The following is a 16,705-nucleotide window of genomic DNA, read 5'->3' on the forward strand; positions in this document are numbered from 1 at the left end:
TAAATAATTCTTTTATTTATGTACTATGAAGTTACTTTGCATGCATGAAAGGTTTTTAAATAGCTTTTGAAATAAAAAGTTATTGATGTCAAAGATTTATTTAAAAAGTTTCTATTTATGAAAATGCCTTCTAAATGCAATAAGTTGATATTTGGAAAAGTTTTCAATTTGAAAAAATAGATCTTGAGAAAGTGATGATTATAAGAAATAAGAATAATGACAAATCCTCCTACATGTTGCCCTAAGATATATTAAGAGAATACAATAACTGAGATAAAAAGTTATAAAATAATGGCACGTGTATGGAGGAGAATATTTTTGGCCACAGAAGAAATAAGAAAAAACAGAGTTCGATACCGATAACCACTGAAGGAGGCTATGCTAGAAGGTGGTATTCCATCAACAGTTTGCTAAGTGCACTCATAATTAAATTGGCGGACGAGTGGGCCTGTGGCTAAAAGGACTGACTCTACTTGGCACTCACAATTTTGTCACACCTAATTTTATTTTAATTCAGATAATTAGTTTTACTTGTATGGTCCATCAACCAAATTTTCTAGGAGAAGAAAACAAAGAAATTTCTTGAGTATATATAACAAGTCCGAAAGCATTTGCATGTTAAAAGAAGGAAATCAAACTCTCTAAATTAAAATAAATAAAAAAAAAAAAAATTTGTCCCCAAATTCTCATGAAAACATAAGAGCATTCACATCCGCCTCAGCAAAAGCTTAGTTAAATTTAGTCAAAATATCACTTTTTTCTATTTTAGTTATCATTTTTTTTAAAGTATCAACATTTGGCTCACCATTTTAACCATCAACTTTTAATATTTTATTTAAAATTTATTATTTTTTAATTTTTATCTAGTTTTACAGAGAGGAGAGATAAGTTTAAATGATTTTTAATTAGAGGAGAGATGATGAAATAATTTTTTTTATTAATAAAATTATACATTGTTGAGTCATAGTGCTCAACAAAGTTGTTGAGTACTGTAGCTCCTCAGCAAATTTTTAGCTAGTTTATTGAGCCGGATGGAGAGTGATTTTAACATTTTTGCTCAACAAAATACCCTTTTGTGAATTTAACCGATGTCTATCATACATTTAACCTAAACTACCTTGAAGTAATATTACTCATTACTAACTTTGACATGATCAAACTCCTTCACAATTATGGATGGATAATCATTCAATGTAAATCCTATGATCTATCGCTCAATGTATCATCGAAAACATACATAACATGAAATTTGGACATACATAAAACTGCATGAGGTACATAGTTGTTCGTTAAACCTTCCAAAGTTTATTCATTTATCTCTCATTCTCATCCACCCCACCCCGTAAGGGAGCTCCTCCTAAATAAAAGAATACAAGTAAATGAAAAATTTCACAAAGGACCCTCAACTACCGCATATTTAGATAAAACCCCCCTAAATTTTAAAAACTCTCAATTTGACCACTCGAACATTCAATTTGAAGCAACTTACCCATCCGTCAATTTTTGCCATTAAACTATAATGTAAACCCCTAAAAAGATAAAATTACCCTTTGATTTTCCTTCTTTTTTTTTTTCTTAATTTGAAATTAAGGGTAAATATAAAATTTTATAAAGGGGGCAACTTCAGTGAAGACCCCTGAACTTCCATCCAATTTGACAAACCCCCTCCTCCAACTTCAAAATCTCTCAATTTACTTCTCTGAACTTTTAATTGCAATCAATTTGGACTCATCCGTCAGATTTTAAACATCACATGACGTTTATACCCCTGACTTTTTTATAAAATTAGAACTTTACCCTTAATTCCAAAACATTTTTCTTTATTAAAAAAAAAAAGAAAAAGAAAATCAATGATATTTTGGTCTTTTTTGGTATTTCTAAACCCTAAATTTGATGGAGTGGTTCAAATTGAGAGCAATTGAAAGTTCAAGGGACTAAATTGAGAGATTTTGAAGTTTGAGGGGGCTTTGTCAAATCAGGTGGAAGTTTAGGGGTCTTCAGTGAAGTTACCAATTTTATAAAAAAAGTCAGGGGCATAATGGTCATTTTAACACTTTTAACATTTAAAAATTGACGGATGATGTAAATTGCATCAAATTAAAAGTTCACATGATGAAATTGAGAGTTTTTTTAAATTTAAGGAAATCTTTTTCAAAATGTGTGGTAGTTCAGGAGTTTAAAGTGAAGTTTTCCCAAAAACAAATTATAAATATACAAGAAATTATATGGGGGTGGTCCAATATCCCATATACTTTTTTGGTGAAATTCAAGATTTGAAGGAAGGTACACAACGAGGGCTTGGAAAAATATTTGATAATTCTTAAAATAAGACGCAACTAATAATATGCTTTTGGTTCTTCCATTTTTTTTTTTTTGAACTGAAATCTGAGGATTTCATTAATTAAAGATTACGAGTATAAAGCTCTCACAGAGCAGAGCAAAAAATTCTTACATCACAAAGCATAAAGCTCTGCAAAAATAATAGTCACATGCTATACGGTTACAAAGTCATAAATACAAACAAAAATTATTACAATCAGGTACTATTTATGACTTTAATCTTCTGCTAACTCATGTACAAATACAGTTAAAAAGCAGATCTGCTCCGAGCATACTAGATCTAAGACATTGGTAGCCAAATTTTCTAACAAAATTTATTTAAACCGGTCCTGAGAGATAACCTCTCGCACCTAATTATCCAAGCTGTGAGAAATAACCTCACACCTAATTATTTCTTGGGTTAAATACCTAATACCCCTTAGGGTTTCATTTCTTTATTTTTTTCCCCCTTAAAGTTTCATTTTTATCATAGGAGGTATCTGTGGTTTTGATAAAGACTAAATTGGTCATTCCGTTCATTGACCATTAGTTGACTTGACGAAAGTCCACGTCACTGACACGTGGACCAATTAAAATTCGACACTTGGCATAAGGTGGCCATGTCATCAAATTAAATTTTTTATTTTAAAAAAAATTAAATATATATATATATTTTTTCAACAAAATAAAAGAAAAAAAAATTGGGCCATTTGGAGGTGACTCAGCCACCCCTAAGGTGCCAAGGGGGTGGCTCGACCACCCCCATCACGCCAGAAAGGGGTGGCCATAGCGGGGAGGGTAGTAGCGGGGAGTAAAAGGAAAATGAGAGAGTAATATAGGTCTTGTTCTCAAAACTCATTATTTTTAACTATTGAATATAGGTCTTGTTCTCCCAAATGTTAAAGAGTAATGTTATATTTCTTTTCCCTATCTTTATTATATTTGTAACTTTTAAAATTATTATTAAAGGGTTAAATACTAAAAATTCCTTAGGGTTTAGGGTTTGGACACTTTATTTTTTTTTTCTCCCTAAGTTTTGATTTGTATCACAAGAAGTACCTGTAGTTTTGATAAATACCAAATTAGTCATTCAATTTATAGATCGTTAGTTGACTTAATGGAAGTCCACGTCACTGACACGTGAACCAATTAAAATTTGACACTTGGCATAAGGGGTCATGTCATCAGTAATGATGTGGCCATATAATTAAATTTTGTATTTAAAAAAATTAAAAAATATATTTTTTTTCAAAAAAAAAAAATTGGGGGTGGTCGTAGGCCACCCCTTGGCCCACCCCCTTTGGCCATGGGGGTGGCCTGGCCAGCCCCATCTAGCTGGATGGGGGTGGCCGAGCCACCCCCAAGGGGGTGGCTCGGCCACCCCCATGGAGCCAAGGGGGTGGTCGAAACCACCCCCAAACAGCCAAGGGGTGGCCCACCATTTTTTTTTCTTTTTTGAAAAAATATATTAAAAAAAAATAAAAAATTTAATTAGATGGCCACGTCATCATTGATGACATGGCCACTTATGCCAGGTGTCGAATTTTAATTGGTCCACATGTCAATGATGTGGACTTCCGTTAAGTCAACTAACGATCAATAGATGAAATGACCAATTTGATCTTTATCAAAACCACATGTACCTCCTGTGTTACAAATCAAAACTTGAGGAGAAAAAAATAAAGTGTCCAAACCCTAAGAGATTTTTAGTATTTAACCTTTATTAAAATTACAAATTTAATAATAATTATAAAAGTCATATTTAATTTTTAAAGTACACATACAAATGAAACATTTAGCATTAAGGGAAATGCTAGAATGCAATAAATTCCCCACAATTTTCCCATCAAATGCTGAGGTGGCAAGCTCACTTACAATATTTTATTATTTATTTTTTAAATAAATAAAAATAAAAATAAAGAAAAGTTAATAAAAAAACTTGAATGCCACCATAGGGCTCTTGGGGGTGGTTCACCCAAAGGGCCAAAAAAAAAATTTGAAGTATTTTTTAAAAAAGTGGGTTTGGCCCTTGAGGGTGGCCCTCATTTTTTTAAAAAAAAAAAACTTAAAATTTTTTTTGGCCAGATCGGCCACCCCAAGGGCTATGGGGGTGGCTTCGGCCACCCCTATGCTATTCTGAGGTGGCAGCTATTCCTTTTAGTTTTTTAAGTTTTTTTATTAACTTTTATTTATTTTTATTTTGATTTTAATTTATTTAAAAAAATAAATAATAAAATATTATAAGTGAATTTGCCACCTCAGCATTTATGAAAAAATTATGGAGAATTGATTTCATTTGAGCGTTTCCCTAGCATTAAATATTCATCTCGGCAAAACATAAAATAGCAAAAGAAACAAAAAAAAAAAAGAAAAAAGAAAAAGCGAACAATAAATAAAGGGAAAAGAACACTCTCTCTTTTTCTGTGTGTCTCTCCCTCCCTCTCTGATATTCTGTCTTTCTCTGAGCGGCTCTCTCTCTCTCTCTCTCTCTTCCTTTACCAACTAAGCCATCTCACTAAACCACTCACCGCCCTATAACTGTGTCTTTCATGGCAGCACCACCGCAAAAGGCAGTCTCTTTTCTGTGGGCGACCATGTTGGTGGGTATTCTGGGAGGCAGCAATAGTGTTGTGGGCGTGGAAGGTGCATACTGGTGCGTGGCAAGGAGCGACGCGAGCGAGCAAGCGCTGCAAACGGCGCTGGACTATGCATGTGGGACTGGAGGAGATTGTAGCCCCATACAGTCAAATGGCCTCTGCTATCTGCCAAACACCATCCAAGCACACGCCTCCTACGCCTTCAACAGCTACTTCCAGCGCAAGGCCATGGCCCCCGGCAGCTGTGACTTTTCCGGCACTGCCACCATTGCCCAAACTGATCCTAGTATGTTTTTATTTTTATTTTTATTTTATTTTTATTTTTTTTTATGTGTATTTATTTATATATATATTTCTTTTGGTTTTTGTGATCTGGGTGTAGGTTATGGATCTTGTGTGTATCCATCTTCCTTAAGGTACGTGCCATTTCCTTTTCTTTTCTTGGCTATTGGCTCATAAGAAACTATGCATTATATACATAAAATATATGTAGGGCACCGCATTTGGCAGCGGCCTTTTTCTTTTTCTCTTCTATTTGCTGGAATTTTTTTTTTTTTTTTTTTTCTGTGACAAAATCGTTTCTTCATCTTCACGTAAAAGGGTCATCTTTTCAATTATTTATTTAATTTTTTTTGGGTGAGAAAAGCAAGAATAAGAATAAGAATAAGAGATATACCACCTTTTTTATGGTAAGTGATTATGATATATGGACACTTGCTCTAATAATTTCACCCTTTCCTTGTGTGAAGTTGCTGTCTTTAATGCATGGGATTTGGAGGGGGTTTCATCTAAACGTTATTCTGATTGGTGCCCTTATTTCCGCGGCCACCCTACGTACATAACCGATAATACCCCCAAAGCCTTGGTGCTTTAGGTTCTGGGAGTGGGAACTTGATTGGGTGGGAGATATCATTTGGGATGAAGGTTTTTGGTGGGGAGTAATTTGGGTAACGTAGATAAAGCACCCACCCTTCAAATTTCGAAAATTTAGGTCAGGTGTTGTCTGTCAGATATGGCTCAGGGCAGAGAGCCACGTCTCTTTTCTGATTCTCTGTCTCTGTCTCTTTCATAAATCTTGGGTTTTTCGCTTTTGTTGTACTGTTTTGTTTAGGTGGGTCATCTCACCAGTAATGGTACTTTCACGTTAGTTTTACACCGTTGGATGGCCCTCCTGGTCCCAGTTGGCAGTTACATCCAACGTCCAGAACCCTAGTAATGCTTGTGGTGCCTAGTTACATCGTATAGGTTCTGCCTTGCACTATGCTTTTTTCATCGACGCCCATGTCCTGTCTATTTATCAACCTTGCATTTTTTCACCTTGAAAATAAGAAAAGACGATGTTTTTGAGACAGGGAGGGTGTGAGCCCATGTCGTCTCAAGGGGTATTTTTGTTTCATTTCAATGAGACTATATGCTTTGTAGCTTTCCTAGGGAACAAAAGGGAGCTTTTCCCCATATCACAATTGATGATACAAGACGACCCTTTTGATGCAAACAAAAATCTTGTCGGGTCAATTTCTGATGCGACTTGCAAATTCAACAGAAAATTATATATTTATGTTTCAACACGATTTAAATACGACACTCGAACAACACGAGTTATCACTCCTATTTATGACTCTTTTGCCTTGCTATGGTGCGAAATTTATCGTCCCAGTCGTAGAATAGCCGTTAGTAGGGGTTTGATCAAATCGTATAATATATTCTAACAGGGACATTGAGGCAAATATCAGGACGGAGAAAAAGAGAATGGGAGAGAAAGAGAAAGAAAGTAATTAAAAACTATTTATAGAGCTACAAATATAGAAAAACACAGGAAATGGATGTAGATATAATGTAAAATGCATTTGGTTTAGAGAAACGGACCTAGATTTTTTTAGGGATTTGGTTAGCTATTTTACATAAAAATCTAAAATGCATAAGTTATTGTCGATGCTGGTGGTCCAACTTTCCCACATTTCACCTTTCCTATTATAATAGGAAGATAGGGGCATTTCTTAGGAGTAAATGGCCCCAAAAACATTTAGTTGATCTAATCTTAACACCAAGAGCTATTTGTATGTATGTAAATATATTTAATCAATCACTTGGGGCTACTACAAAATGCTTTCATTATCTTCAGTTTGTTTTCAGGACATAATTGCATTATATATTATTCCTAATGTTCATCTCTATAAAAAGAAGAGAAAAAAAAAAAAATTCTCTAGTAAATGGTAATGACCTAATTGCCCCTCATTAAAACCCAACGCATTTTGCAATTTAGGTAATTTCACTAGCTTTATTGAGGAGCAAATGGGATAATTTATGTCCACTTAAACGAAAATTAGTAACGGAGGGTCTCTATTGCAAATTTTTGATACAATAGGAGGGTATATTGAAATTTTTTAAATATTAGGGTTCAAATTGAAAAACACCTCAAATTTCAAACTTCAGGAGGTAAAGTGAATTTTTTCCTAAAAAAAAATTCTAATGATGAGACCTTCGAAGATGCAATGGGTCACGCCAAAGAATCTACTCTTATGTCTTTTTTTTTTTTTTTTATTCCCTGTATTTATGTGGTCCTAAAACTAGTAGCCAATGCTTTTACCCTAGCCCTAAAGGATATATTTTCTTGCTTAAGAAACTTTTGTTGCAATGTATAAGGACTGATTGCTTAAATGATGCAAATTTCAGCACGGCTGGAGGGACTACTACACCAACAACACAAACTTCAAATAACCCAAATGTGCCAACAACAGGAACAACAGGCAATGGCAATGGCGGCACTGCCGGACTGACTCCAGGATTCACCCCGCCGCCATTCCCTGACAATTCGAAAGAATATTCGGAGTCCATGATCCCCACAATCTTACTGCCTCTCTGCTTTCTGATTGTTCTCACGCTTGCCTTTCATCCACTGTAGGTCTCAGGGTGGAGAGAAGAGGCTTATACAGTTTTGTTAGAAGTTGGGCCTTCTTTGTTTACTACCCCACCTTTGATTTTTTAAACTATTTTCTCTAGTCATTTAAAAAAAGGTTGTTAAGGAGCGTTAGATTGGCTGGTTAAGAGAAAAGAAAGCTCATTTGGATCCGAGTTAGTGTTATAGCTAGGGCATTATTATGGTCCAAAGCTTGTAGGTCTTACAAATTCAATTCAATACTTCAATTTAAGTGGTCTGATTTTGAGGAGGCGAATGATCAAATCAAAACTTTGTGGTACTCGTCCTCATAATCAAAGGTATATCATATGGAACAAGATCCTCTCTATTTTATTTGAACGGGATAATATACAGTTACTTATTTTGGGAGTATTTTTGTTTTTTCACTTTTTAAAGAGACAAAAATACATCTTTTAATATAACTAACTGAATATTATTCTCATTTGAACTTAAAAGGATCCTAATTCATATCAGATGGCCAAAACGAAAAGATCATTGGTTCCTGTTGGAACCCTAATAGATGCACAAACTTTTCTTTTGCTAGGGCATAATGTTTCTCTTTTTTCTTTATTGCATGACTTTTTCTTCTCTTGTCTCTTGGTGTGATACTTCAAAACTAAGAAGAGAAAAACTGCGATACTATGTACGCACTGATGGAAGTTTTACTCTATGTGCGATGCTCATCTCCAAAGGCTATTTCATGCAACTCTCATAACCTTTTTCTCAATTTCTCTCTTAGCAATTAACAAAATGCCAAAACATGTTTAAGTTCGATTTATAAAACTTTTAGAAGGTGTTTTCTACTACTTTTGATTGAAAGAGTATTTTGATACGATATGAAAGTAATTTTTGGTATTTGTAAGAATCGTGTTTAGGGCTGTTTTTAATACTTTTAATTTTTTACTAAAAAGCAGAAAGCTACCCAAGTAAGCTTAGACAAACGAGGCTGTTCTTTTTAGTGTCTTCAAGTCGGTTAACACATATTCTCCAACTTGGGAAAGAGAACTTGTGGGTTCCTCTTACTTGATGTTCAAGCCAATCACATTTACTGCTTCTTCTTTTTTTCTTCATATATAAAAACGAGGAAAGAAAGAACCAAAAAACAAGTACTTTTAAAGTGCCAAAGAGCATTTAATGAATTACATATTAAGTACGAAAACATATATACAAGTACTTTTTGCAAGCAATCTTTTCTTTCTTATTGATCTCTTGTCAATCACATTACAGTTAAGTATCATAGCAAACACTAATTACAATTCACAATTCAAATCCCAAATAACTTGTAAACCTATTATAGCAAGTAGATGTAAAGAAATTAGAACTTTTGTATGTATACTGGTCTGTATGTTTCAATGATATTACTTTCTCTTTCAAGGAATGGTAGATTCTTTTATCCGTGTATTTAGTAAAGAAAAACATAATGCTGGTAAGGTGCTCCTTGCTCTGTTCCAAGTAGTCAAAGGATTTCTCCATGCTTCGTACTTCTTTGGGGCTTAATGCATGGGCTCATCACTTAGGGTCCTTAAAGAGAAGAAAAGAAAAAAGGAATAAAAGAAATGCATTCAGGACAAGTATTTTGTTGATGGATGTAAAAACAAAAATTACAGCTGAAATGAAAAAGGTAAAAGACAATGGATAAAAGGTTTGCCTTGCAACTCTTTAAATATAAAATGTAGTAGAGCAATGAGTGTCCTGTAAATGGTTTTCTTTTATGGCACTTTCAGATACCGTCAAGAAGAAGAATAAGTTGTCTTTAAAAGATAAAATCCATGTGTTTAGTTGGTCATTTTCTCAATAATCACAAATATTGACATTAAGATCACTTTCAGAACATGTTTGATTTATATATGTTGAAAATGTAAGCAAACTTTCTATCAAATAAGACCTTCTGAGCTAAAAACTTATCAAAAAACCCTTTGAAGTCATCTTGTTTGTGTCTCACCAAGGTTCTAGTAGATCTTTGACTAAAACTTACTGATATTCAAGGTGCATATTTTAATAGAATTGATTGTTGTGGTAAAGATAATGCCATTTCCAATTAAGTGTTCTATGTGCCTGTTCACCAAAGTAATCGCATACCTTGGATTCAATTGGGCACCTATCAGGTTGCCTTACAATGTATATCTCATCTCCAGCATTGTTGTACATATCCTGATTGCGGTGCCAAGTCCACAAAGCATGAGTCTCATTTCTCACCTGCAAACCACATAGAAATACCATTAGGTTCTAGTATTCAAGAAGATTGACAAAATTGATTTCCACCCAAAAACAGATATGAGCATTTTCAGTAACCAATAGGTTTCAGCATTTTCCCTCTGAACTCTACCAATCAATGCCTCTGGGTATTTTGTATGGTTCAGCATTGCAACTGAAGGCTTCTTTTCAAGACCATAGATTTTGGATACCTCAGAAACAATCTTATAAGGGTTTTGCATTCATCTTCCATGTTGTTATTAGATTACGACTGATTTTAGAAGTGGAGTAGTTATTGGAATTGGAACTATAAATCTGTATCTTATAGTTTTCCAGAAAAGTACTAAACATGTATACTCAAAACTCACATGTGGAAATTAATTTTTAAAGAATCTTCCATTATTTTGTTCACATTTCAGATCCAGTGCAATTGTCAAAGCAATGCTTTTAGTGAATCATTTGTGTCGAAATATAACTGCAGAAGATTAAGGGGTATTGTTAATGTGTGCTTGTCAGAGAGAGAGAGAGAGAGTACACCTCTAGAATCCCATGGCCGAAGCTACTTTCTCTATAAGCACTATAGTCTGGCTGCCTGTCCCAACAGAACTTACCAGCTGCTGGGCCTGATGTGAAATTGAAAGCACAGAACCCACCCATAAATTCATCTGGTGTTGTAGATGGTTCCGGGCAGTTGCCAGCTTCATCAGCATGTGTAATTGCCATCTTCTCTCGATTACCACCATCACCGACTGTGATATGGACGGCACCACAGGGATCCAGGGTGTAGTTATATACTCGGTTTGACCTCTCATAGGCATGAACCTGTTGATGGTTTCCAAATGAACAACAACACTTATACATACAGTTGACTATAAGGATTCAAATAATTGCACAGGTTTGCTGCAAGCAGCTTGACTATTAAAGCAGCATGTATAGGAAAACAGAAACACACAATAGAGAACCATTTATAAATCTGCCTTCAAGTTATTCATTTGAACAACATTAATTTTTTTAAATTTTTTATTTTTGGATATTTGAGCTTCATCCCTTTGCCATATGACATTTTATTTTTATTTTTTCAAGCTTGTGTCCTACAGCAAGGACATTGGTCTTAGATATTGGCAATGCTGTAATTATGTTAAAGAGGAAGTTCTGTATCGAAGTTTGAAGAGAAGCTTTGCCTTTACAATATTTCTGTTATGTTCACCCTGAAGTTATTATATTTAACACATTGTTATCTTGAACACTTAAATATCAAAACTAAGCCTGTTTATCTGCAGCTCAGCACTTCTTTCTTACACAAATTCAAAGAAGACAGAAGGTTATATTAGTATCTGTTAGTATTTGGAAACAGAACAACAGATACATAATGAGGTATCAGAATAGAGATTATTCTGGAAGCCATACTTACATGTCCATTGAAGACTATGTCAACACCATACTTATACAGTAAGTCTTCCATCGCAACCCTCATACACTCTGCTTCTCTGTAATGTGCCTTGTAGGTGCTGTACCAAGGTGGGTGCCATGCAGCTACCAGCCATGGAGTCACCTCTCTGTCAACAAAAGCCAGGTCCCCCTCCAACCACTTGTATTGATCCGCTGAAATTGAAAAACTTGGAGAACTCACCATGTAATTTCTAACCATGGAATATGTTCTCTCTCTCTCTCTCTCTCTCTCTCTCTCACACACACACACACACACACAAGAAATGGCAGCATCACTCTCTAAAGTTACTGGTTATATAACCAAATGCATAAAATTGATCATGAACACAATAAATGAGAAGGTCAGGCAATGAGAGAAGGTCCTTTAGTTTTGTTTAGAATGAAAATGGGAAATTGCTAGAAAAAATGAATGAGAATGGGAAAGAGATGAAACTTGAGTTCACCTGATTTGTCATAGGGTATGTATGCGCCAAGCATGACAAAATGTATCCCACCTGCATTAAAAGAATAGTAGAATGTGGATGATGATCCACTCTGTTCTGATGGGAAGGCAAATCTTGAACTGTAAGCAACAAAAGTCTGATTTTCAGCCTGTTGTTCAATTTCATGGTTCCCTTCTACCACCATAATTGGAACTTTAGACACAAGAGGCTGCATGAACCTGCCAACAAAAATCCCATAATAATTCCATGAGCTAAAATACCACTGAAGAAATGAACTACAGTCCACATGACCAAATGAACAGCAGTCCACGTGACAGAATAACAAAACTGCCAGTCTTTTTGGTTTGGTCCAATCAAAATCAAAGAGAGAGAGAGAGAGAGAGAGAGAGAGAGCAATTTCCGATCAATTAACCTTCATTTTTTGCTTGAAATCATTTTTCTTTTTGGTGGTGTATTTTATTCAGGAACCAATAAAAAAATTTATAAGTATAAGAATATAGAGGATAGTTGATGATGCAAGTTGGCATGTCTCACATGACATGTAACCTGAGGATCATCATGCATTAATTAACAATCTGAAACTTAATTACAGAGCTTCCCTCCATACCCTAGACCAGATGCTAGTGAATCTAATTCCTTAGTATCTATTTTTTGTTACTACAATGACTTCAGAAGTGCACTAATGATTCAACCAGTTTTATTGCCAGTCGCATTAATAGGACTGAACCACCATCTTTCCTGTTTGACAGCCAGTCCAGTTCCTATATAAACATTTCTATAAGTGCTTGCCATTTCATAGCCTAACTGGTAGAGCAAAGATGATGATAATATAATTTTAAGTTAAAAAAAAAAATTAAAAAAAAAGTTAGGGTTTCACCTTCCCCAGTAATCCCAACGTGGCTGATAAGTTTCATGAATTGGAGTTTCCGAAAATGAACAAGAGTAGCAGTCAGACCCAGTTCCATTTGTGAGATACAAGTTAGCATAACTAGCATCCCCAACCAGCAGAATAAGATCAGGATGGTTACTCATCAAGTGGGCAACTGTTGATGTGGTATTGTATGTCAGACCAAGGTCCCCCACCACTGCTATTCTGTTAGGGTAACTCTTGGGTCCAGAAACTGGCATAGTCCTGAAATAGTATACATCACTCATTGCTGCTATAGAAGAATCTCCGCATTGATACTGATATAGCGTGTCGGGTTCCAACCCTGTGGAAAGACATAATAGAGTTGTGACTTTAATAAAAAAATTCAAAATTTGGCAGGTTCAAGCTCACACAAGGTCATAAAGATGCATAGACACAAACAAAAAGGCAGGCAACAAAATTGAGGTAAGAAAAACTTAAAAGTGCTTCTTATAGAGGACCACTCATCTCCCGCTATGCTATACTTGACACTTAAGCTAGATATTTAAGAAAGAATAGAGGTAAAGACTGTTCTAAGCTTATGTTTTTATGTTTTAGTTTGCTAAGCATATCAGTTGGAATATATGCTACCAAATCTTGCAACCTACATTGAACAAGATCATTTATAATCTTAAGTGAATATCCAAGACCTTATGTAGTGAATGAAAAAGGAAGAAGTTCTAAACAGATTACACATTTGGCACCAATCAATAGTGGTTCCATAGCTGAAATCCATTAGAAAAATAATAATAATAATAATAATAATAATAATAATAAAATTTATAAAAAAATAAAAAAAATAAAAAATTTAAACGCTGCAGGTGCTTCTTTACATCTATATCCTTTATGTAGATAATATACTCTATCTCTTCTTACTTTATATGGATACAAATATGAAAAATCATTTTTAGTGATAGTATTTAAGTCATGACAATAACAGGATGAAACTGACCAACAATCGAGGATGCTGATAGAAACTTCTAACTTCACCATAACTTCTTGTCTCTGGTGAATAACAACATGTCCCCCACGCAGATATTGATGGATTAATTTTGTTGAGAAAACATGACATAAGAAGAAATTAAAACCAATCAATTATCCAGTTTGGTACTTTGGGGGATATATTCATAGGCAGAGTACAAATTCCTTGAGTGTGACCCTACTAGCCTAAGTTTATGCACACTTTAAATACAATCTCAACTCAATTGCAGACTTTTTAGGAGTCTCAGAAATACTACTAGTCTAACGTTGAAAATTGCTACTCTTGAGCTCTTACTTTTTAACTAACAAAGTAGTTTTACATGGTCAAATGACTCGAGATGAAAGACAAAGAACTTCATTTTTGCCATTGTCAATCATGATCAACAGCACCTTGAGACTGTTTAGACATTCACCTTAATAGATTGGCAACTCAGAGCTAGTGAAATGTTAAAAGAACTGTCCCATATGGCAATCTTATGAATGATCCATAATGGTTACATTAATTAACCACTGCCATGTCTGCAACTCATAAATATGCAAAATAAGAAACCCATGCAAGATTCAATAATAAACACTACTAATTCCATGACTAGTTATACCTGTGACGCAAACATGGTGTATAATTCCAGAAGTGTAGTTCTGAAGGCCTTCAAAAGGATAAAGTTGATTGTAAACAAGAGAATAACCAGTTGCTTCATCACTTATTGGAAATCCATAGATTCCATATTGAACAACACTTTCTACAGTTTCAGGATCTAATGGTGTTATGTTGTCCCCAATTTGGAATTCACCTGCGAAATTTGTCCCAAATATATTATGTGATATGGTTGCAAAGAAAGTTAAGGAAGATCTTATAGCCAATATATTTGAAAGCTCTATAACATAATATAAAAAAAAGACTGCGGCTTCCCCACACAACTTAAGCCAGGTGTTCTTTATAATATATCCAATTCCATAAGTTCATAGTTTCAGCAAAACAAACATAAACTTTATGCCAATTAAAACCAGTGGAGGACCTTAATTAACAACAACAATTAATGAAGAAAACAAATAACATTCTACTTACAAAATTACATATTTATATCTTCTACATGATAGCTGAAACTTTGTTTCCATAAATATGTTTACTTTTCCATTTTGGGATAACTACACACAGCTATTGTTTCTATTCTAGGACCATAAATCTAACCTTAGGTTGGAAGCAGGTTGATTTACCCCCAGTAAGTCAATTTCTTGCTTTAATGGTATTAAAAGCAAACTGTATTGCTTTGGAAACACAAAACCCATTTGTCACATTCCACAAAAACAGAGCTCAATTAACTTCATGTACCATATTTTCAACCATTATCTAATCCTACTAAGCTCAGCTCAACAAAACAGAAATTAAAAGCTAAAGAAAGTAGTAGTAAACAGCCATAATGTTAAAGAGACCTGTGATCCAAGATATCCATACAGAGTCATAGGTTGCAGAGAGAGACACAGAGATTTGCTCTGGCTCAAAACCTTGGACGATTCTTTCCACCCGTAGATCTGTATCCGGCAAATCCACCGCGTGCCCGCGGAAGCTTTTGTCAAGAGGGACAGTGACGGGCTGAAAGGGCCCATCAAGTGTAGTTTGAATACCCCCATGAACATATACGCAGCTTAGTGAAAACAGCAAAAGAAGTTCAGCTACAGAGACTGAGAACAAACCCATTTGTAGGTTCTTTCTGCATGCATAAACAACAACCCAGATATGATTTTTAAGGTTGGTATTTGAAATCAGTCAATGAGGGAGAAAGAGAGGGTGGCAAAGTACTCTGAGAGAGAGAGAAAGAAAGCATAGTTTAAAAAAAAGAAGAATAACAAAGAGAAAAGAAAATGGAGATGACAAATTGGTTTTTGAGGATTATAAGAAAGCCAGCTATATGTACACAGTGTACACACACGGGTGAGATAGAGACAAAAGGGGAGCAAAGTATGAGGAAATCGGGAGAATGGGCAAGAGCATCTCCAAAACGTAGTAAAATGCTTAAATTTGTCCAATTTAACTATTTTGAGTCATTTTGGGTCTCCAACGGAATAGGTAGAATAGCATTTTTTACTCCGGCATGAATAGTAAAATAGGCTAAAGAGCTTATTTACTATTAAATTTTTTTTCTCTCTTCCTCTCGTCTCTAGTCTCCCTCTCTGATCTCTCTCTCCCTCCCTTCGTCTGTGGAACAACAAAAATCTGAGCAAACCCCAAGAGACCCATATGAAAATCAAAGGAGTAATGTTGAGCTAAATGGTTTTTTAGCTCAACTGTGGATTCTATATTCTTTTCTTGTTTCTTTGGGGGCGTGCCCTGTGCTTATGATTCTCGATGATCTTCATGAATTTGGTTTATTTATGCAGCTCCTTGAGTATAGCTCAAACCTTCATGGCGGTTCAAAAACGTTAATATTTTATTATGATTTTGTTTAAAAAAGTGTTTTGTTATATAAAAATAAAATAATTTTAAATATTCTGAGTTCGTTTGAAAATGCTCTTTTTGAGATGTGAAAGGTTGAAAACAACTTCTCCATTTTCATTCATATTTGGAGTTGGTCTCTCACAACTTGTCATAACATTTCCAGCAGTTTCTTCATCATTTTTTTTATATTTAAAGATTCAAACTATTTTTTACTTTTTTATATCAAAATACATCTCAATAGCTTCCATTAATCATTTTCTATATCATTAAAATATTTGTTTTTTATAATCATATTATATATATGAGAAGAGGCATGAGAGAGAAGAGAAGAGAGAGAATTTTTTTTTTTTTTTTAATAATCATAAGGATTGTAATAGCATAATCCAAAACATTGGGTTCCACTGTAACAATCCTAATTTTAGGGTTCATTTAAGGAGTCGATTGTAGGACTCTTTTGCCTTTTTT

At 34.6% G+C, this 16,705-nt stretch overlaps 2 protein-coding genes across 2 annotated transcripts; one reads left to right on the forward strand and one right to left on the reverse strand.

The window, feature by feature from the left end:
• Positions 1 to 4,758: 4,758 nt before the first annotated feature.
• Positions 4,759 to 8,188, forward strand: LOC132179051 (Carbohydrate-binding X8 domain superfamily protein). Its single transcript, XM_059591671.2, has 3 exons — positions 4,759 to 5,202; positions 5,299 to 5,332; positions 7,590 to 8,188. The coding sequence occupies exons 1-3, from the start codon at positions 4,869 to 4,871 to the stop codon at positions 7,816 to 7,818; spliced, it is 597 nt and encodes a 198-aa protein (XP_059447654.1). The 5' UTR covers positions 4,759 to 4,868; the 3' UTR covers positions 7,819 to 8,188.
• An 834-nt stretch (positions 8,189 to 9,022) lies between these two features.
• PAP13 (purple acid phosphatase 13) lies at positions 9,023 to 16,108 on the reverse strand. Its single transcript, XM_059592553.2, has 8 exons — positions 15,238 to 16,108; positions 14,406 to 14,597; positions 12,796 to 13,129; positions 11,919 to 12,136; positions 11,438 to 11,628; positions 10,564 to 10,848; positions 9,913 to 10,029; positions 9,023 to 9,354 (listed from the first exon to the last, which is right to left on the reverse strand). The coding sequence occupies exons 1-8, from the start codon at positions 15,500 to 15,502 to the stop codon at positions 9,343 to 9,345; spliced, it is 1,614 nt and encodes a 537-aa protein (XP_059448536.1). The 5' UTR covers positions 15,503 to 16,108; the 3' UTR covers positions 9,023 to 9,342.
• Between the last annotated feature and the right edge of the window lie 597 nt (positions 16,109 to 16,705).

This window comes from Corylus avellana, chromosome 4, assembly GCF_965113065.1.
Source record: "Corylus avellana chromosome 4, dhCorAvel1.hap1.2, whole genome shotgun sequence".
Classification (NCBI taxonomy): domain Eukaryota; kingdom Viridiplantae; phylum Streptophyta; class Magnoliopsida; order Fagales; family Betulaceae; genus Corylus; species Corylus avellana.

Bases quoted from the DNA above. Each gene is read 5' to 3' on its own strand.
- PAP13 (XM_059592553.2), bottom strand. From the start codon at position 15,502: ATGGGTTTGTTCTCAGTCTCTGTAGCTGAACTTCTTTTGCTGTTTTCA. The intron at 14,598-15,237 runs GTCTCTTTAACA...CAAATTTCGCAG, and splicing joins ATGGATATCTTGGATCACAG to GTGAATTCCAAATTGGGGAC. The intron at 11,629-11,918 runs GTGAACTCAAGT...TTTCAATTTCAG, and splicing joins CATACCCTATGACAAATCAG to CGGATCAATACAAGTGGTTG.
- LOC132179051 (XM_059591671.2), top strand. From the start codon at position 4,869: ATGGCAGCACCACCGCAAAAGGCAGTCTCTTTTCTGTGGGCGACCATG. The intron at 5,203-5,298 runs GTATGTTTTTAT...ATCTGGGTGTAG, and splicing joins CATTGCCCAAACTGATCCTA to GTTATGGATCTTGTGTGTAT. The intron at 5,333-7,589 runs GTACGTGCCATT...TGCAAATTTCAG, and splicing joins GTGTATCCATCTTCCTTAAG to CACGGCTGGAGGGACTACTA.